This window comes from Anomalospiza imberbis, chromosome Z (assembly GCF_031753505.1).
Source record: "Anomalospiza imberbis isolate Cuckoo-Finch-1a 21T00152 chromosome Z, ASM3175350v1, whole genome shotgun sequence".
Lineage (NCBI taxonomy): Eukaryota > Metazoa > Chordata > Aves > Passeriformes > Viduidae > Anomalospiza > Anomalospiza imberbis.
In genome coordinates, this window is record NC_089721.1 from 22088852 (window position 1) to 22110171 (window position 21320).

At 37.3% G+C, this 21320-nt stretch overlaps 1 protein-coding gene and 1 long non-coding RNA gene across 3 annotated transcripts in view; one reads left to right on the plus strand and one right to left on the minus strand.

Moving 5' to 3' along the window:
* DMGDH (dimethylglycine dehydrogenase) overlaps positions 1-20939 on the plus strand; it is a 40955-nt gene extending 20016 nt beyond the window's left edge. For both annotated transcript variants that reach the window (XM_068177534.1, XM_068177535.1), the window contains exons 8-16: positions 757-926; positions 1083-1236; positions 2108-2273; positions 4689-4819; positions 6599-6816; positions 7695-7852; positions 8611-8670; positions 19279-19413; positions 20180-20939. In XM_068177534.1, coding sequence (XP_068033635.1) covers positions 757-926; positions 1083-1236; positions 2108-2273; positions 4689-4819; positions 6599-6816; positions 7695-7852; positions 8611-8670; positions 19279-19413; positions 20180-20395 — 1408 coding nt within the window. In that variant the 3' untranslated portion in view covers positions 20396-20939. The remainder of the gene's footprint in view (positions 1-756; positions 927-1082; positions 1237-2107; positions 2274-4688; positions 4820-6598; positions 6817-7694; positions 7853-8610; positions 8671-19278; positions 19414-20179) is intronic.
* Positions 13110-20082, minus strand: LOC137465471 (uncharacterized). Its single transcript, XR_010994662.1, has 2 exons — positions 19573-20082; positions 13110-13303 (listed from the first exon to the last, which is right to left on the minus strand). It is a non-coding gene; the product is annotated as an uncharacterized lncRNA (long non-coding RNA).
* Positions 20940-21320: the final 381 nt, after the last annotated feature.

Genomic DNA, 21320 nt, shown 5'->3' on the forward strand with positions numbered 1-21320 from the left:
GCTGAACTGCACTGTACTGACTGTAGTTGACAGAATTATTTGATGTACTCAGTTTTTTGATGTTTTTAATTTATTTAGATAAATAAGTAAATAACCGATAAGATACTATGTCAAATTCACATCATTGCTATTATGCATTCATTCTTCTTGTGCATATGCTTTAGAATGAAATTCTTTTTTTTTTTTCTTCTTGGCAAAGTCCTTGCCTATTTCAACTGAAGACATAGAATTCAGATTGCAAAGTTGATGACCAGCAATTTAAGTTGGTTTTAGCTCCATTATTCTGCATGAGTGTCTATAGTTCAGTTGCTACATGTTAATCTAAATTTGATTTGGGACAGACTTACAGTTTATTAAAGGATTTTTCTGTTGTGCTCATGGGAGCATTTCACAAACAGCTAAGAATTAATTTTTACATAATCTAGACAGAAGGATAATTTGGCAATTTTTTTGAAGACATGGTGGTATTAAAAGGTATTAAAAAAATTAAATCATTTGGTGTTAATGATTATTTGTCATTTAACTGCAACTGCTGTACATTACCAATGACATTGTGCTGCTGACAGTGGAGCTGTAGAAATATCCATTAATACAGAATTTAATTTCTGAAAAGAGAACAAAACAGAAATTTTTTTTTAAAAGAGGGAAAAATTCAAAATACTTTGGGGGTTGTGTTAGTAGTATATGCTAGTACTGATTTTAAAAAGCAAAATACAAAATACTTGGCGCTGCAGGACTTTTTTCCCTGTTTTTCAGGTATGGCATTATACATGCTGGTGGCATGGGAAAGTACCTCAGTGACTGGATCCTTGAAGGGGAACCTCCATTTGACCTGATAGAAGTAGATCCAAACCGCTATGGAAAGTGGACCACTACAGAATACACAGCAGCTAAAGCAAGAGAATCTTATGGCTTTAATAACATTGGTAAGATACTTTTAAAAATACATTTATGTTCTGAAGATGAATTCTAGCAAAGCCTGTATCTAGATTTCTCTGCTTATAGATGTGTTTTCTATCTTGGATCATGCCATAGTTTTTGATGATTTTTAGTTTGGTTTTTTTTTTTTTTCCTTCCTCTAGTTGGTTACCCTAAAGAGGAAAGATTTGCTGGGAGACCAACAGAGAGAACCAGTGGGCTGTATGATTTGCTAAAGTCAAAATGTTCAATGGGATTCCATGCAGGATGGGAGCAACCTCATTGGTTCTATAAACCTGGAGATGAGACTGGATACAGGTAAGTGAAATATTATTTTTTTTCCCCTAAAAATCATCATGATAGTAAGAGCCAGTCAATTTAAATTTAATGAGAAACATGCATTTATCATTCATTTCAGCAACAGGTATATATTAGATTGATCTTCCATTCTTGCTTTTTCCATAGTTTAGAATACATTTTATTCTGATAATGCAGATATTTCAAAACACACAAGGTATCTTGTATCTGTTCTAGGTTTGAGATACTAGAAAGCAACCTAGCTCAAGGAAGAGCTTGGAAAACAACTTGTTCATTATGAATTTGTGGTTTTCTCCATCTCTTAGTATTTGATCAGCATCACAGTATAATATTTTCATGAAAAATCTCATTCCTCTCTGTGTAAGTGTCTGGAGAGGAGAAGCACAGTCTTCTTTGCTTTTTTTCCCCCTTCTTTATGCCTGCTTGCCTAGTTACTTGCCTGCATCAGGAAGTCTCCAGCAAATAAATATTTTATGTGGGGATATTGGAATCAAATCTAAATGAGGCTCATGAAGGAATAAAGAGACACACTTTGCTGTTCAGAAATAAAGCTTTTGACACCTCAAACTTAAATGATTCATCATGCTGTAATTTACTCATGACAGACCACTACTTATTCTAACATTTGAACAGTTCACAGTTTATTATACAAAGTGGTTGATAGAGTATCAACCCATATCTTTCTGTGTTGTTAAAGGATTTTAATTATTAAGCTGTGTTAGACTAAGGAAAATATTGGGTAAGGTACCTACTTAGGAAAGTCTATGTTTTTTGGATGATTATTAAACTGAAGAAACTGAAGAATACGCTTTGCTGCAAAGAGCACAAAATTTCCAAATTTTGTTTTATGTGTCTAAATGCTCTGTTTCAGACCCAGTTTTCGGCGCACAAATTGGTTTGACCCTGTGGGTCGTGAGTACAAACAAGTTATGGAAAAAGTTGGTGTGATTGACCTGTCACCATTTGGCAAGTTTAAAGTAAAAGGCACAGATTCTGTTAAACTGCTTGATCATCTATTTGCAAATGTTGTTCCGAAGGTAAATGGGACGGTGGTAACTGTTGTAATGTACAGCTTAGACAAGCTCTGTTTCAGATATGGAAAATTAACCATAATATTATATTAATATTCCTTGGATACAAAATACACAGTTCCTTTGGAGAAGTTTCTGTGTCAGATATATTGCTCTCAGTTAAAAGCACACAAATGGAGTTTATACTAGACTAGCCCCACGCAGAAGTACCTTTCAGCAGGGATCATTGAATCAGAATGGATGAGGTGGAAGGGACCTCTGGATATCATCTTGTCCAACCCCCTGTTGGACAAGCATCGCCTGGAGCTTGTTGCCTAGGAGTATGTTCAGATGGCTTTTAAGTTAACTGGGCAACTGGCTCCTATGCCTAGCCACTTTATAGTAAAAAATATTTCCTTATGTCCTCAGAAAGCCCCCTGTGTTTCAAATCTTTTTCTAAAAAATGCAAGTGAATCCTACCTGGAATTTTTTTACAGTGGAATAGCTTGGCGGCTGCCTGCCTAAGATTGTGCTTTATGGTGGCAGCTTGAGCAGCAGAGCAGAACAGTAGAAGGGGCTCTTGCCTGACCACAGTTGAATGAATTCCCAAGGGAGAAGCTTTGTCTTTTTTTTTAAATAAAACCCATTGTTTTCCTCGGCTCAGTATACTGACTCTGCTTCACACCTGGCTGGCTGGTGCGGGCAGGATTGCAAATACTCAGGAGATTCCACTTCACCTTACATATATTGTTTCTTCTCAAGTGTGGCTGTTCATAGATCCTTAGAGTATGTTCCTATGCTCAAAAATGGCATACTGTGATAAACTACCCCATATTTCTTATTCTTGGTCTTCAGGTTTTGGTCCTGAGTCCTTTTTATTTCCTACTTTGTCAAACACTCTCATGTAGTGTCTTTAGCGTTAGAGATACACCTCCAGCAAGCAGATTGCTCCTTTCTGAAATGACCCTGCAGTTGCAGGATGACTTGAGTTGGTCATTTCAGCACAGAATTTCATTAAGTATTTGCAGTAGGTGTCAGTTTTCATTACTTCAGACACCAAAGGGAGAAAACATAGGGAAGCAGCAAGTATGCTGAGGCTATAGTTTTGAGCATAGTTAAGCTCTTCTGAAAGGTTAACTCAGTCGGAAGGCACAAGATTGATATCCTAGGAGAAAAAAGAACTTGAATTTCCATCTAGTAATATTTTTTACTGTATTAACTTTGTGGTAACAATTTGAATTGAAAGTTTGTCTTCTGTCTAGCTTGGGGTTGAGGCAGAGTAACTGTCAGTGGGCATGGATAATACTTGCTGAATATGTGAATATGTGGTACAGGGAAGTCAAGATTGAACAGGAAATTATGAGAACAAACCAAGTGCTTTCTACAGAGTTTGATTGGCGATGCTAAGGGAAAGTTAGGTGGCAAAGTAGAAGTTTATGAGTCCACTTCAAAGTCTAGCGTTCATAGCTGTTGTTATTTAAGCTGCCTGATTTTTAGCCCCATTCATGCTTGTCTCCATCATAAAATAATCCATTGAAGTTACCAGTGATATTTGTATTGCAATTGGATTAAGAGTGACCAGCATCAGGTCCTGAAAATTCAACTGTATGCCTGTAATATGCCAATAACTATGGCAGAATTAATTGATGTAATAAGACCTGAAAAATTATCTTAATATCTGAAATATTTTTCCTTGCTTGGTTCATTGTATGGAATCTTGCTGCTGACTGGGTTATTGACAAATTTTGGTGAAAGCAGAGTTATTAAAACAGAGAGATTAAATTCTGCCTCTGGAACCAGGCCAGCACAACAGCTATGGCACATTCACATTTCTGTTTCTATGGATGATATATGTATGAATTTGTATGTGGTTTATGGTCACTGCTAAATAATTGTTACTTGAAATTCTGTCTCTAGGGATTGAGTTTCTATACAGAATCTGATTCAAATGTGCAGAGATATAGATTCATAGTCAGCAACTACAAAAAATAGAAAAGCATTCATAAATCAGGGCCACAAAAGCATAAGCCAGCTCAGTATTTCTCTCTTTATAGTAAGGGGAAAAGCATATGTTATTCTCTTGGGACCTAAAACCTTATTCACAGGATTGAAAAAGAATATTCATGTCAATTACATGGAGAATTTTTTATTTAGATGGAAACAAATGTAGCTTAAGGATGCCATAATTAGGAAATATTTATAAAGGTCTTGATTTATCTTATTTTTTAAATTTCCATTTTTTCTATAAAGGAAAAAGTGAAGTTTCTACTCTAAAGCTTGAGATTGGCCAGCTGTGTATCTCTCCACTCCTATTATGGCATAACAGAGCAAACATTAAAAAATTGTTTTTCAAATGAAGACAAATAACCATATGTTTAATGATGTTTAAGAATTCAAAGGTTTTATTTCACATTCTTAATAATCACAAATTTTACTCTGTAGGTGGGTTCCACAAATATAAGCCATATGTTAACACCAAGAGGAAAAGTTTATGCTGAGCTAACTGTCTCTCAACTGTTTCCTGGAGAATTCATGCTTGTAACTGGGTCAGGGTCAGAACTCCATGATCTGAGGTTAGTGTATTTTTAATGCAGTAAATATATAGTGCTATACAGTCACATTAGTACAGAAAAATTTTTACTAAGTTCCAAATTCTCGATTATTATTCAACACACTTTTAATAAAGTTTACGAGAATTCTACTTATTTGTTGATTTTAGTTTCTTAGAAACTTGATTGACTTGAATTCTGAAGTATAAGCAGTTGGATATTGGATTATTGCTGATGTAAAAATATGGAGAACTTACTAACAGTTATGTAATAGATTTTATTGGAGGTAGTTCTTGTTTTGTTGTTGATCCCATTTGTCTTTGGCATTGCATGATGTAACACAGCATGGCTGCTCCTTTCTAGTGTGTTCTTTTACGCAAAAAAGAAAATTGACTCTTGACAGGGATGACCCCAGAGGCACTGACCTGGCCCAAACAGATAGGCAGTGCAGTCTTCTTGATGTGTGGTAGTGTCTTCTGCTTTCGGCTTTTTTCATAAAGAGAGGAGGAGAGGAGAGGAGAGGAGAGGAGAGGAGAGGAGAGGAGAGGAGAGGAGAGGAGAGGAGAGGAGAGGAGAGGAGAGGAGAGGAGAGGAGAGGAGAGGAGAGGAGAGGAGAGGAGAGGAGAGGAGAGGAGAGGAGAGGAGAGGAGAGGAGAGGAGAGGAGAGGAGAGGAGAGGAGAGGAGAGGAGAGGAGAGGAGAGGAGAGGAGAGGAGAGGAGAGGAGAGGAGAGGAGAGGAGAGGAGAGGAGAGGAGAGGAGAGGAGAGGAGAGGAGAGGAGAGAAGAGGAGAGGAGAGAAGAGAAGAGAAGAGAAGAGAAGAGAAGAGAAGAGAAGAGAAGAGAAGAGAAGAGAAGAGAAGAGAAGAGAAGAGAAGAGAAGAGAAGAGAAGAGAAGAGAAGAGAAGAGAAGAGAAGAGAAGAGAGCAGTTGCAGGATGACTTCACTAAATTACTTCTCATAGATGAGCATTGGAATTGACATTTCTTGTGCTCTTATTACTGGAGGTTGCTGGCAAGTCAGCTAATCAAAATGAACCAACACATTAAAGATAGAAATTCACTACCCTAACAGGCAAAGAATAATGTACTGTTTCATAACAACCCCACAGGAATCAGTAGGAGCATTGACACATTCAGAAACCAAAGGCAGAGTCATATCTAATGTATTTAATTCTACAGATTTTCTGCAGTCCTGTTTGGTACTCTCCTAGGCCTGAGATCTTACAATACTGCTTAAAAATTCCATAAGATTTTTAAATATAACCATTTTATTTATTTTCTGAGCTTCCTGAAAGATAATTTGCAGCTGTTGTTTTTGATTAAATCCTAACTGAATTTCCTGCCAATACTTTGAATGCTGTATTCAGGAAGCAACAAACCTGCTTATATGTTTCTGTTGTCACAGAAATTTATTTAGAGATTCTTTATGTTCATAGTGTTTATTCCTTACTCTTCCTGTATATTAACATTTTATTAACACATGCTGGATCCAAGCCCAAATCTGTTGTCATTGTAGGAGGTCACCTCTTTCTCATATCTTAAAAATACTGTTCTACCCATTTAAATGCTGTTCTTTCCTGGCTGTATCCCAGATGCCTGTGATCCTATATCAATGTCTTACCAGAAAACTCTGTTTAACATCAACAATGGATTTGTCTGTCTAATGTAGCATATAGTTTTGAGAATAGAGGACTGGGAGCTGCTGGGGAAATGAACACTAACAAAAAATAACACCTAGTAAAGTCTTACAAAATTCAGGTATTTTCATAGGAAGTGTAACATCAGTGTTATGTTTTATATGCAGATGGATAGAAGAGAAAATAACAAGAGGTGGATACAAGGTTGAAATAGAAAACATGACAGATGAGATGGGAGTACTTAGTGTAGCAGGTCCATATGCACGACAGGTCCTCCAGAAACTGACAAATGAAGACCTAAGTGATGATTCATTTAAGTTTCTCCAGTGTAAACATCTGAAACTTTCCAATATTGCTGTTACTGCCATTAGGATATCTTACACAGGTAAGCAATGGAAAAAACATACTCTTAAGGAAAGAGACAATGAATAAAATAATAAATGTCACTAAAATTATGTTGAAAACTAAGTCTCATAATGTATTCATGAGAACTAGGTTTGCTGCATCTTACACGTAAGTGTGGGAGGCATCACGGTACATTGACTTTCAGATGTGATATGGTCAGGGTCTGTGCTGAGTTTTCCAAAACCTTTTTCTCTAGAAATACCCTATAGTGTAAATATTTATTTTGCAGAACAAAAGGCCAGTTCTGATAACCTCTTTGGTATTTGCTGCAAAACCAACGTCAAGAATTGTTTTTGGATTACCGTATATTAGTGTTTGTAATGTGCCTTGAAAATGTAATGCTGTAGTGCTTAGTATTTGGCTTTCCCAGTTATTTTTTTCCTTTTTACATCAATTTAAAGTATAATAGATAGAACTGAGAGCTTTCTGAAGCAGCTGGAGTCCTTGCAATTCATATTCTCTTTCTGTTGTCCTAAATATGCTAAATACACTCATTCTTATTTACACTCAGTTACATTTGCTGTTCACTTGCTAAGTCATCATCTGTTTATAATGTCCTTAATTTATCCTTGTGACTTTGTTACATGACCTTTCCTTATCAGTTATTTTGATGATTTTTCTACCCACAGTTTTCAGTTAACAGTTCAAATTTGAATAATAGTACCACTGCTTAAGATGTAGGGTACAAATCCTCTGGTAGTTCTTGATGGGAATTAGACTTGCTATATGATAGAACTGACCCCAGAGTATGAATTAACACTTACTGCATTGATCTTTACTTTTGACCAAGGACGGGAATATATTTATTAGGATCATTTAAATGAGCTGATTAAAATATTAATCTTTTTTGTGTTACAGGTGAATTGGGCTGGGAGCTCTACCATAGAAAAGAAGATTCTGTACCTCTTTACAGTGCAATCATGGAAGCTGGCCAAAAAGAGGGAATTGACAACTTTGGAACATACGCTCTAAATGCTTTGAGGCTGGAAAAGGGTTTCCGAGCCTGGGGAGCAGAGGTCAAGAAATTTAACTTCTTTATTATTTTATGTTTTAAAATCAAAGGTTTGGCTGACAGGTACTCAAAATGTTTTATTTCTCTGACAACTATGTCATGAGAGGCTTTTTTTTTTTCTTCATAATGTATTTGGAACTTTTTTGCTCCATTCTGTTCCTGCAGAATTTGCTCATTCATAATGAAGAACTACTCAAAGGGCCTAGAGAATTTGGGGAACATTTCATTTTACTTTGCATTTTTCCTTTGGAAATGAAAGAACTCAAGAAATTGAAACTATGGGAATTTAGGGGTCCTTTTGGTTTGCCCTGTGCTAGTTATTTTCATTCTTTCTTCAAGTGCTGCCTAAGAAATTATTCCCCCTACACCTAATGGGAAGGTGGTGAATGAAATTGGCTTTGCGATTTATTTCCCTCTCTGGCTAAGTCACTCTGCTGTGTTGCAAATGGTGTGCATACCTCAGTTATGAAGTTCCATTCTGCTTTGATGAAAAATGCTATTTCTTACTTTTCAAAGTGTTTACTTTGCATATGGAAACTTAGATGACTGGTTTACACATCTATATGTCATATTAGGTGTGTTGATAACTTTTCTGAATCCCACGTTGGAAGCTTGCAGTGTATTCAGACAGAAGCTGTGCATGCACAGTGTGGAAGATTTTTGCACAGGAGTAAATGGAAAGATGTATAGAATGAATAATGCCTAATCCAAAAGCTATGATGGTCCGTAATGTATGGATGGTGAATTTATATCTTTTAACAGATGAACTGTGACACTAATCCCTTGGAAGCTGGACTGGAGTATTTTGTAAAGCTAAACAAGGTATGTCTTACTATTTTCAAAGTGTTCTATTATGTCCAAGATTATTCCTTAAGTGTTTGAACATGAAAAATTCCATTAGCTGAAAAATAAAATAGATTTAGTAAATCAACAATACAACTATAATTATAATTACTTTATAAGTAGCAATTTGTTTAAAAAATATTCCCCACATTCATTGCTATCAAAATTATACATTAGATGAGGAATTTCCAAATGCTAAATGTTGTCTATGTGAAAAATAACTCTTTGTGATTTATTTTCAGAGAGAAATTTTAGTCATGTATTTTTGTAACCATATACTGTATGTGTGTGTATATATATATATACACACAAAAGCTGAACAAACCTGTTCATATTGTGATAATATTCTACCTATTCATTCTTGTTGAAGCAGGTATCTCTAGAATTTTTTCCCTGGCTACCATTCTGCTACAACAATTACTGAAAAAAGTATATTTTTAGAGCTGCTAGGGACAACTGACAACAATAAGTTAAATATAAGTTAAGTTAGTGCATTAGTTAAAAGAATAATTAGTTACTCATGGAATTCCTGAAGCAATGCTCTGCTTATAATTGTTTTCACCTGATTTGAAGGTTAGAGAATGGACCTAGTTGAATTTAACTGTGCAGTAAAAAAGAAAATATATTGTTCCATATGCTGTTCAATCTCCTCTAATTAGCAACCTCACTTTTTTGTATTAATATTTTAGCAATTCAAATTCTGTTTTAGTCTAATAGATACAAAACTTGCTTGTAATTATCTTTCTTGGTCCAAATGAATCACAAATCAAATGTCTAATCTCTGTCAAATAGAGGACCTTCCCACAAAAACTGGTGAAATTATGTCCTGTGATCTAAAGCCATCTGCTGCTATCAGTTACTCCATCAACTCAAACAGTAGTTGCCTGCACAATGAATCTGAAGTTTCTAACATGAAAAATCTGGTCCTAGAGATTGAAAGTGAGGTGTCCTAAATGACGGCCTATTTCTGACTTAATCTTTTGCTTCAATTATTAGTTTGTAAATTAAAGTATATAAATTTACAGTATATGAATATAAATACAGCCTATTATATAAGGCATAGATATTTTTTTCTTTAAAGAAAAAAAAATATTTGCAAAACATTTAATCTTGATAGTGATGCAATGTGTTATAGCAACAAGCTGTTATTATTTATGCTCCCTTTATACCTGAAATGGAAATAAAGAGATAATAAATGGTCCTTGATATTTTTGCCCTGTTATATGGAGGCGCTGTAGAACTGATAAGAAGAATCCCAAACTTTAGGTTACAGCTCTAAATAAAAAAACAACTCTTAACTTTGCTTAGGAAAGAATAACAGAAGCATGTTAAGTATAAAAAAATGCTTTTATATTTATGTGACAATTTCACTGAACATAACAGAATAAGCCCTGGACGGTGTTCTTCCTCTCACTGTTGAACCTGTCTATAGAAGGTAAAGTTCTTCAACCTATGCATGATTGAGGCAGGTTGCTCCCAGGGATGTAAATGGCAGTTCCTACGTGTCGTGGAGTTACAGCTCTCTCCGTTGGGTAGTAGAATTTTGCCTTAATACGAGGAAGTGTCACATGCGAGGGAAATACAGAATTGTATAGATTAAGATTAAATTGCATTTACAAATCAAAGCCTTTCCATCTTGAGGAGGGAGTAGTAGAATTGCAAGGAAGGCAATAAAAAAATGTTACTATTACTCGTTTTTCTTTCCACTTTGTTGTGATACATCTGTTTGTTTTCTTTTTTTTTTTTTTTTCCCTTTCCTTTAGTATAAGTAGGAAAGCAGCCATAAGCAGGGAAAGCTGCTGGAAAGCTGTTGCTTGCCACGATATCCATGCAGATAATAGGAAAACATTAAAGTGCAAGAAGCACTTGATTCTTTAGTTGCTCTACACACTCTGCATGGTTGAAATGCAGGGTTGGATCAGTTCTCCAGAGCAGGTACTCACTTTGTAGACAAATGGGCATGAATGAATGTCCCACAGAAATGCAGCATGTCAGCCTGAAACATCTGCCAGTTTTGCTGAATTAATGTGAAAAAGGAAATCAATGGTTTTTTATTGACTTAATTGAGGGCAGTTGTGACTATATGTTGACACTTCAGAGGTACCTGAGCTAATTCAGCTATTGGAAGCACTGTAGCATGAAATACAGTGTAAGATTATTTACTCTGCTTCTTGGCCGTTTGAGTCCCAGTTCCATGCCTCTGGTTTTGTTTCACATTTGGCATAGCACAGACCTCACAGGCTGCTGTGAGTCAACACAAGCCAAACACTATTTTGCTACCTGTTTCTATTGTTACGGAAACATTCCCCTCAAAAAAGGGTAAATGAGATAAAAATTACAAGCAACAGATACTTAAATACTTTTTGACATTCTGGTCTGTATAGGTCCTCACAAAGATTATTCCTTTAAGCATGCACCCCCAGCTGGGGAAAGTGCTGTGTAAATTAGAACCAACAGGCACTGTTCAGTTACTTACTAGAGTGCTTCTTACTGTGCAACAAGCAGCTGAAATACTCACAAAACTGTTGTGAAAAGACTTCAGCTTAAGTGAATCTTGAGTGGTATGTCATGGAAAATGAAAACAGTTTCTAAACAGATTAAAATTAATGAAGAGCCAGATGCCAGCGAAGGTAATACAATCAAAAATAATTTTAATTTCTACAAAAGGACATTCATATACCTGGGGAATATATACGAGGAGATGTAAAGTCTCTGATGGTCTCTGTGTTTAGAATGTTTAGTGTATACATCATCTTCATGTACAGACAAACTAGTAATTTTTTTGTCATGAATAATAGGAAAAACTCTTCAAAGCTGAAGCTGACTTTCTTTAATACCTCACAGGGTATTAAATTATAACATGGCAATACGTAAACCCATTTCTGCAGCGTTTCTGTGGCAAGTTTCATTTTGTCAGTAAGTCTGAGGCCCTGTTCTAGGTGGTTTCCTCTAGAGTCTGCTTGATAATCCCTGCTTCACTAATGTTAGTGTTAGTTGCTTCCTTGCAAAGATGAGCAGGATGGGCCACAATTTAGCTAAAGTGGAGGGTCACTAACAGGATCAATTTATAATTTAGAGTATAAAATGCTTTCACAACTTTGCAACAAAATTCTGTACAGGTTAGGAATGGTTTGGGGTTTTTTTGATACCTGTTGTTTTTCTTTTGGCTGTTCAATTACATTTAGTAAGTTAGTTAGATGTTAGATAGCCTCATCTCATTAATAAGCACTACGCTACAAAATATTCAGTAGCATCCTAATGTTAGTCACTGTGCCAGGAAATACAAAGAATATCTTTAAGGAAGAAAATCTGCAATTCTTTTTGGTCCGCATCCAAGAATACTGTTCCATGCATTTGCACTTGCTCAGATTTTCGAGTACTCAAAGATACAGTATATCACCTCTGAATGCTTAAAATAGCCTTATTTTTCTCCTGACTGTAATGAACCAGAAATCCCTATGAAACTTGATGTTAGAGTGAAAAACCTTCATACCAGCTCACGGAAATTAATTCTTTCAGAAGGATTTTTCTGAGCTCTAAGTCCACTGTTGGCTGTTGCTGAGTTTGTGCTTGTGTTGCTGTATCCAAGACTGCCATCTCCTGGTCGCGCTTGCTGCAGAAACAGAGACTTGGGAACAGCACCGAGGCTTGCTAAGGGAGTGCAGAAGATGAAGGAAACCCTTTGGAGCTCTGCTGTAGTGTGGTCTAATAGGACAGGATCCAAATGCTTAACTCATATTTTGTCTGTTTCCACTAGGAGAAACTACTGTTTTAGGAGGCAGTGTTTCTTTGCCTCAGCTTTTTTATTTAGCGGGGCAGGTTTTTTGTTCTTAATTCTAAACTTCTTTCCAGATTTTTCTATATCCAGAATCTCTTATTTTTTCTTAGGTCTATTCTACTAGGGATTGTTTTTCTCCCTTTTTTTTTTTGCTTTTTTTTTTCCTTTGTACTACCAACTTGAAAACTTCTCCTTTGATTCTTGCTTTTTTTCCTTGTCTGCTTATTACTAATTGCATTTCATCTCCTCCATCCCTGCTCAGTGACTGCCATTATCAAAGCACATCTCTCCTACCTCTTTTTCTCACTTTGACATTTGGTGGTTTTTACTATTACACCTGTTAGACACATGAGTATTTAATTGCTTTGGTATGCATTATGAATAGAAGTTTTGTCATACCCTTCAGCTTCATATAGGTAAGTGAATGACAAGATCCAGTCCTTGAGTATTGACCTATCCTCCAATATAACAATATGTAAGATGTTATCTCTCAGGAAACAAGGATGAGCTGTTCTAAGGATGTGCCTCCATCCTTTTATTCCTTTGATAGCAGGCTTAGATTTACAGTTTTTTTCCCTCCTCTTTCTAGTAATTTGTTTCTGCCCTGGCCACTTACCAAAACTGGCCCTCAGTTGTTTCAGTCCAACTTGTGTTCCCATGGTCTTCGTGTGGAACAGCCTGACCTTCAAGAATTCCTGCAGCTGCTCCTGACTGCCATTGCCTGCCCTTGCTTCACTTCTCCAGCTTGCATCCCTTTTGTTCTGAGAGGAATGACTACAACAGTGGTCACTGACTTTACTCCATAACCTGGAATAAGTTTGTGTTCCATGCCAGCTTTACTCCATACAAGGGAAGAGGAGGAAGAAGAAAGAGAAGAGGAGGGAGAAGAAAGAGAAGAGGAAGAAGGAAGAGGTTTTACTGAAGAAGGGCTAAGGACCCTGGGGACAGGAAAAAGGATGAAGTAGGATATTTGAGATGAGACATGGTACTTCTTCCTCCTCCCCCTCCTTTCAATCCCCATTTATTATGCCTATAACCTAAAGAATGTACTTTTCCACCTAAGTCCTATCAATTTCCTCCAATTCAAATTGAAGTTCAGGAGTGAGTGGAACTGCATTCTATCATTACATCATTTGATGTCCAGAGGGTCAGAAAACAGAGGACTTATTCCATAAATTTATACAGATTAGGAAACATGTTAGAAAGAATCTGCAAAGATTTTGTTATCTGTATAAAATGCACATCTAGGTGACTCCCTGTGTGTTTGTATGGCCATGTAAAGGAATAAGCTCCCAGAACTCCTTTTTGCGAGCCTCCTCCACAGTTACGCGTGGGAAGGAAAAGCACAGCCATCGTACAAATTGTTTAACAGAACCTTTGGGGTAGGGGCCCTTCACTGAGAGGATATCCTTAACTTGGGAATATAGTTCCTTCTGTTGGGTAGTTAGCATGATCCCCATGCTTCTTCTACCCACCCGACCTCACCCTTGGTACAGAAAAAGCGGAAAAAAAACCCAAAAAATGCAAGAGACCCCAGTGGCCGCCGCTCACGTGGCGTGCTGTGTGTCCCGACTCCCCAGGAACACGGCAAATGCCCACCTCCATGAAGGGGAATATTAGGTGGGCACTGACCCCTAATACTCACTAAACTGGAATTTCTGCAAACAAGAGCTGCCACTAAGGTCTTCGGTCCCAGGAAGTTTCTCTTCTTCGACTCTTCGTGGCCGTGAAGAATTTCACTTCCCCTCCCACATGGAGAAAGCACCGTGTGCTTCCCTGTGGGTGGCGGAGAGTTCACTGACTTACTTTGGGGAGTCTCCGCTCCTGTTTTCAGTCCAGCACAAAGCACTGCCCCGGTGTGGACGGCGGCTTGGCAGCGCAGCCCCGCGCCGGCAGTGGCGGCTCTCTGCATGGCTCCCGGTGCTTTGCAGTGATTCTCTGCCCTGGCCCCACGTTGGGCACCAAATGTGGCATTGCGTTCTTTTCCCCCGGCCCCCGGGCAGCTCCCCACCTCTCTCCGGGACCCGGGTTTTGCCGCTTTTCCCGGTTGTGGCTCCATTCCGTGGTCCGGGTGGGGCTGGCCGCAGTTTCTGCTGCCACGAGCGAGGGACTTTGGCAAAGAAGCGAAGGAAATGTCCAATTCACCCACGAGGGAGGCTTAAAGTCTTTTAATGGCTGCAGGAGCTGTGGTGGCGAGGTCGCGACCCACCTCCAGCGCCCGTGTGGGGGAATGCGGCCCCGAGTTTTTGGAGGCGCAGGATTTTATCGGGGGCGGGGTGAGGAGAGCAGAAGCCCTCCCGCCCAACGGGGGCAGGTGCCATGGCGATGACGAGGACCGCGGCGACCAATGGGGACGCAACAGGGGCGGATCTCGGGCTCTGGGGCGAACAGGGTTGACAGACACTGACGTCTCTGGATGGAATGGGGAGTGGTTACAGGAGTGACGGGCTGAAGCTCCAACAGTGAGAGATGCAGAGCGGACTGCTGCGGGGGGAGAGAAACACGGGGGGTGTGCAAGGGTACACAGAGCTCGGCTAGCTAACACAGATTAGAACCCCTAATCTACACCCAAACCCGGGATTCCACACTTAGATAGGAATTTTTACCCAAAATAATTCAGTAATTCATCAGTTGTTTCTATCATATCAACTTCCTAGAGCTGACTGCATACAATAAGAGCTTAGGTGGATTGAATGAAAGATGCATTGGTGCAGGGGCCATACATGCAGACTGGCCACCTCCCTTAAAAATTTTTGTGTGGTGTAAGTTGTAGCTTTGATTTGCTACAGAAAAATAAACTTGTCAAATAATTGCTCTCTGAGAAGAAAAATTGTCTTCATTTATCAGGCTGGTGAGGCAGATATCATTTGGAGTGTTACCCTGAAATAATTAAAGAGCATCTAGCTACAAAAAATTTCAAAATGCTGAAGAGAGGCTGCCTCCAGGGTGTTGTAACATTATGGTTATAGTAGATGACAGCAGCTGTTGGTGCTGCCTTACTCTGTTGGGTCACTTTGTGTTCATAATTTGGCTCTAGGCCCACAGTCCTAAAAGGTATTCTGAATAAATTACAGCAGTTCCTTGTTGAGAGAGTTGTATATCTTTGTTGCAAGTAACTGTTGAACAGATATGGCGTATTTCTTTTTAGACACTTCAACTTAATTCTGATAAACTGCACAGTCTGAGAAATATGAAAAAAAAAAGGTTTTGTAAGGCTAATATATTATTTCTATTCCTTTGCTTCCCTTAAACTAGAAGAGGTTTTTACAGAGGATTAGAATTAGGATTGGGGTACCATTGAAAGCCAGGTACATTTGAAATACAGTAAGTTAAACTCCTCAAGGCATCTCACTGTGCATAAAAAAATCACCTTGGTTATTGTCTTGTAAACTCTTTCTAAAAGACAGTGGGTTTCTCTTGTGCTATCAAACACCTGCCAACTAACACAAAGTAGAAGCCTGATAAGAAGGATAAGGCAAATACATATATACAGTATGTTAATAGATGAACTAATCAGTGGTATCCCTTTAGCTATGTGCTATTTTTAAAAAATTTGTCTGATTTGTCTTTGTGATATGATTTTTAATTTTAATTTTATCTAAACTTATCTAACACACAAGAAAAAAGGAACAGACCATCTTTTTATCTGGTGAACTGCATTCAAATTAAATGAAGCTAAACAGTAGATATTGTCTTTTTCTTTGGTGTCTAAGAAGTGTTTTTATTTTATGTTAAAACCATTACATCTGCCAAAGCTTAATGCTTTGGGAATTTGTGCCAAAGTAATGGAAAGTCTTCTCTATTTTAAGCTTAGCTTTTTAAAACGGTCTTTACTTCAACTAGTACAAACATTTTACATTGTTCCTACATCAAGTAATTTTTTTTTAAACTCTGACAGTGAAGAGCAGCTTTAAATTTGATATTTGTTCAAGGCTGGAATTGTTTAGTGTTTGCATTTGTTTCTGTTATTTTTCTTTTATTTTGTTGGTTTTAGGGGGTTTTTATATTCTTTTATTGGATTGTACTGGTTTCAATAGGATTATTTTTGCATTATATTTTGTATGACAAGATAAAGCAAATAGAAGCAGTATGCAAACTGACTGTTTTTCTCCTAGAAAGAGGAAGCATTTTTTACCAAAAATAACCAGACTGAGGTTGAATGCACCAGCTTCCAAATTCTGTTTTGATTGGAACAAACAATCCCATGGATATACACTTAAAAAGCAAAAATGAATAATGGTGGGAATACATTAGTGTGAAATTGACGTGGGTAGCCAAGAACTGTAAAAGAAGTAAACTGAACTAGTTGAATTCCTATATTTGGAATTCAAGAAGGTGCTTTAAATATTTAAAAGTGTATATAGACTTTGTGCACAACTGTTATAGACAGTTGTGCATTATATATACACATGTATTTTCACACATACATTTTTATGCATGTTCATATAGTGTTCAAGTATGTAGGTATGTATCCATCTGTTTATGTATTTATACGTGTAGATACACACATTTTTGCAGTGTGTGTATATATATGAGAGAGGCATGTATTTTGTAGAGTTTGAATTCTAGGTTACATCCAGGTTATTTTTCCAAGGTATCATTCTAAAAAGACTGAAATATTCTTAACCTTCAATGGACAGAAATTAGCAAAGAACAAACCCTTTACCTTAAACCCCCCATATGCATCTTCAGTTAGCATGATAACTATGTAGTGGTTTATTCCAGGTGGCCAAAAGCTTGGCCCAGTTAAAATGAATTGGGAGATGATTTAATTTTGTTTCTGGAAGCAATAGGCAAAAAAAGATCCATGCTTAGGTAGATTCTAAAGCCTGCTAGCTGCTTGTTCTCGTGGTTTCCATACCTAGGGCATATAACATTGCATTTGAATACTTGCATTTAGTTCCACAGTTACATTCCATGTGACTAAATACCTGACATTACATTAGCATGAATAGGAAGGAATTGATTAAGTGCTAAGTATCCCTGTAGAACGCTTACTTCTTGGTATTTCTCTTTGTTATGCAAGGTATTTTAGTCTGTGAGCCCTGCTATGGCATACAATCTTAATTGCATTTCTAGTTGTAGGTATTTCTTACAATTGCCCCTACCATGTAGCAGAAAAGTGAGAGGGAACTACCAGTAGCTGGTTATTCTCTGGTGCTAGATCTTCACTTTATATTTTGCAGCTGCATCTTGACATTATATTCCAACATGAATCCTCATATTCTGATTTCTGATCTGAGCTGTATTTCATGCTTTTTCCCCCAAAGGGTGAAGGCTCTGACCTTTATGTGCAGTATCTGATTTATCCCCAGTTGAATCACCTTGATTTTCAGACTAACTGCTCCTTAACTGGTTAATAAGCTGTTTTTCACAACTGCTTACAGATCCTAGCCTTTCATAGCGCAAAAACTCTTCATCACTGAAATAATTTCTTCTGAGCCTCCACATGGATTGATGTGGACCTCAAGAACTACAAGAACATATTAACTAACTGTATAATATGTATTCGACATACATGTTGCTTGCAATTCTGACAGGGCAATAATTCTCTACTGAAATTAAAGGACATTACCAGAAATAGTATTTTTCAAGATTTCAACAATATTTAATTTCTTTTCCCTTAAACACTTATCAAAATAATATAATTCCGTCTTCAGACCTAAGGTCAACTGCCTTTAAATGGCTTTCACTGCTAGTGAAGCAAAGGCTTGAAAGCTAAATGACTTTGTAACTACTATTATGTTTCTGCCCATGGGGAGGCTTGTGTGTATTCGGCAATTGAGTTTGAATATAATTCTTTTGTTCTGTCTGATCTATGCCATAGGAGAAAAAATGGACATCATGAAGAATTTCTTCATGGAAAGGGTTGTTAAGCATTGGAAAGAACTGTCCAGAGAGGTTGTAGAGTCACCATCCCTGGAGATGTTCAAGAAACAACTGGACATGACACTTTATGCTATGCTGTAGTTAATAAGGCAGTGATTGGTGAAAGATTGCGCCCAATGAGCTTACAGGAGCCTTCCTACCTAAATGTTTCTGTGATAGAATCAGCTCAATGTGATCAGATACAGTAAATACTGTCCTATATACCCTTGAGGGTTCTGAAACTTGCCAATGGCTACCCCCATACTAGTCACACATTTGTGCAGTCTTCTGGAAATATGAGAATCTACTTGTACCCTTCTAAGCAGGCTGAAAAAAGGGAACTCCAGCCAATACCAGTATTCTTTACAAAACATGCTTCATTATCCCATAAAATGGTAGATATGGGGAAAAAATGTACCTACATTAAAAAAAGAATATGGAGTAAACTGCCAGCTGTGCAGAGCCTGGCAGAGACATCAAAGTGGAATACTGACAGGCTACTGTCATAAATAGATGATGGCTGCAAAAGGAAGCGTATTCACAGAGCAAGGCCCAGACTTTAGGATCTGGGCATTGGAATTCATGTCTTCTCATAGACACCGAAATGATGTACAGTCTTCTGGTTTACAGCCTTAACTGGGCAGATAGTCTTTAACACAGCTCACTATATATATGTTTCCACTACATTGGAATTATGGATATTAAAGGCTGAGATCTAGGAAAATAAATATACAGAATAAAGTTACCAAGATATAATGTACCAGTATAAAAATACCAAGTTACAAGATCTACTATCTGCTAAAGGTTTGATTTCATCTATATTTCATACAAAATATTCATGTGACGGGCAAACACATTAAGATACATTTAAATATTTATATCTCCAAAGATATTGGAGAACACAAATAAACGTATATCATCCTTATCTTGTATTTTTTCAGGCAGCAGACTTTACAGGAAAACAAGCACTGAAGCAGATTAAAGAAAAAGGGATCAAACGACGACTGGTATATCTCACCCTGGAAACAGATAATGTTGATCCAGAGGGAAATGAAAGCTTGTGGCACAATGGCAAGGCAAGGACTATAGTTCATGTTGCAAAAAATCAGTCTTAATTCTCCATGAACAGAATCTTTGTGTTTCAAGTGTGAATGCATTATTTTTATTTTACTGGCTCAGAACATTTTGAAGCTGTGATAAACACACTAATCTTCAACCAAGAAGTAAAGACCTACAGAGAAGATGTGAAATGCTGTCAAGTCACTGAAACTAGGGCTGGAATGGACTAGTGTATTGTCATCCATTCTCTTCTTCTGCAAGTTCACTGCTGTTCTAAGAAAACACTTTTGCTACTCAAAAGAAATTAAACAACAGCAAAGTTTGGGGCTGCACACTTCAACTTAGATTATGGGTTGAAATACTCTCTAGCAGTCAAATTGTTATAGATAATAAACAAATGTATAAGTATTGTATATGTTCCAGTGAAAACTTAACTGAACGTAATAAGAAGAGGATATTTTTTAAAAAAGGAAAAACTTCCCAGTTTCAGGTGGTGTTACTCTCTGTTGAGAATATTATGAACGGTATGACATACTTGAAACTTGCTTGATGTCTGATGTGTATAAAGCAAAATGTGAGATGTCTAGTTGTTTGGGTTGTTGGCTGGGGTTTGGTGTGGGGTTCTTTTGGTGTTTTTGTTTTGTTTTTTGGTTTTTGGTTTTTTGGTTTTTTTTGGTTTGTTGTTGTTGTTGTTTGGTTTTGGTTTTTTTTTTTTTTTTTTTTTTTCCCAGAAAATCCACTGCATCTTGCAAATAAATACAATTGGTTTTGGTTTTTTTTCAGGTTATTGGCAATACCACATCTGGATGTTTCAGCTATGGAGCTCGGCAGAGTCTAGCTTTCGCATATGTTCCCATGGAACTCAGCAAAGTTGGACAGAAATTGGAAGTTGAACTTTTAGGTAAAAATTATCCAGCAACCATTATACAGGAGCCACTGGTGCTGACTGAACCAACAAGAATGCGCCTTCAGAGAAAGGGTGAAAGTCCCAAAATATAAAAACAGACAAGGATACAGCAAATTGTGCAGTAGGAAATAGTGCCATTAATATGCATAAAATTAAGAGAATTAAACGACTCACATTTTCTAATTACTAAACTCAAGATCTTCATTGCCATACACGAGTGAGAAATTCAATGACATTACTTCCTAATTCCCTGTATGCGCTGTTCACATTAGAGAACTGAGCAGAGTTGATGAGCTGCCATGTGTTCTGCTTCCCAGGAGCACTTGAGAGCAGAAAGTGGCAGGGAATGAGTACATCATTGATTCAGCTTGCTCCAACATTGGCTGGCAGATCTGTGTTAATCCATATGAGAAATGTGCTCTTGATTCTGTCCAATAGCAAATTCCTCCCTCTCCCTCCCACTCACAGCTCCTCCTTTGCCTACCCTTGAGGTAAAGTAGCTTATGCTGTCTTCTTTACACATGAATAGCAAGCTTACCATAAAATCATGTCACTAGTTCTACACAGAATGCTTCATAAGGAATTGAAAAACATCCCATTAACCATTAAAATAATAAAGGCATTACTAAAGGTAAACTGAAGTCTGGGCATTTTTTCACTGCATGTCAGCCTGGCAGAAATTCTCATAGAAGACCAAAATCTAGTTTTTCTCAATGAAACAGTTATAGGAAGCCCATTCTTCACTATTTTACATAAATAATCCAGCGTATTATGTGTAATATTCTACAACAAATGGTATATTATTGTTCAATTTCTGAACAAAGCTTAAATTACAGATTTACTGTATGAAATCTGAACCTCTAGACAGGCACCAAAGATGTTCAGTTTTTTCTTATTGTTAATTATAGATTGAAGCAACAGTATGAGCCATATATTATTACATAGAAATATTAGCGATGAAAAAATAAAATTAAATTCACAGCAAATGAGCTTTATTGAGCGTTAAATATTCAAGAA